Source organism: Habropoda laboriosa, unplaced genomic scaffold (genome assembly GCF_001263275.1).
Source record: "Habropoda laboriosa isolate 0110345459 unplaced genomic scaffold, ASM126327v1 scaffold387, whole genome shotgun sequence".
Taxonomy (NCBI): domain Eukaryota; kingdom Metazoa; phylum Arthropoda; class Insecta; order Hymenoptera; family Apidae; genus Habropoda; species Habropoda laboriosa.
This window is the reverse complement of record NW_017100510.1, coordinates 578,391-579,288: the sequence shown is the minus strand read 5'-3', so window position 1 is coordinate 579,288 and position 898 is coordinate 578,391. Positions and strand designations below refer to the sequence as shown.

The 898-nt window shown below is 37.3% G+C and overlaps 1 protein-coding gene across 1 annotated transcript in view; it reads left to right on the top strand.

Annotated features, from left to right (window-relative positions):
• Positions 1-322, top strand: part of LOC108576320 (39S ribosomal protein L35, mitochondrial) — a 1,248-nt gene extending 926 nt beyond the window's left edge. Inside the window, exon 4 of the mRNA XM_017939282.1 lies at positions 38-322. Coding sequence (XP_017794771.1) covers positions 38-284 — 247 coding nt within the window. The 3' untranslated portion in view covers positions 285-322. The remainder of the gene's footprint in view (positions 1-37) is intronic.
• Positions 323-898: the final 576 nt, after the last annotated feature.

The window sequence follows — 898 nt, the reverse complement described above, 5'->3', positions numbered from 1 at the left end:
TAATATCTATTAATTAATATTTTGTATAATGCATTTTACTTAATAACAGGGGAATATGGATCAGAACTCGTACTGCACGTAATCGAAAATTGTGGAAAAAAAGTGCCAGAAAGAGACATAAACTCAAGCAGCATGTTTTCTGTAATGCATCACAATCTGCTTTATTGGATAAGATGGTAACGCGTTATTGGAAACGACGGCATTATTATGTGGATGATCCCTACAACCCATATCATCTACGCGAAGAATTTCCATTTACAAGAAAATATCCCAAACCTTGCTAATTAATGTAATTGTATAAACATTCGAAAAATCTGTGTGTAAAGACAAAGAAAATTGATATTTTGTTTTCTTCCTTACAAACATTTTCCTTACACCAACCATTGATCTTTATTTTCTGTACACATTATAATCTGGAACAAAACTCGTCTAAATTGTGTGACATAACCGTTTAACCAAGCACCGTCACGTGAACCTCGATCGTGTCTCTGGGTGTAAAAAATTTAAGGAGTCATAACTCAAGAACAAGTTTGAACCACAGTCAAAACATATTAATAATTCCTGCTTATTGAATGAAAATCACGATTAAATCGATCACCGGTTGCTTTCGAAACTGAATCATTTTTTACCGGGGTCACGTGGCTTCTCCCACCATGACTCGACAACGCTAGAGTGGCGTAATGTGTTCAGTTGTAGTTCGTCCTTTGCGGCGAATACTCTGTCTTTGTCATTTACCGGCAACACCTTCAACGTTTTTTTCCCACTTGAAGGAGTTTAACGACATCGCAATTTTATATCGCCGGCGTCCGTTTTATCAACGAAAAAATGCCTTATCGTTATAAATTACGCTCGCTTAGCAGAGCCTGCTTCGTCTTCAGAAACTCGTGCGCCGAGAAGA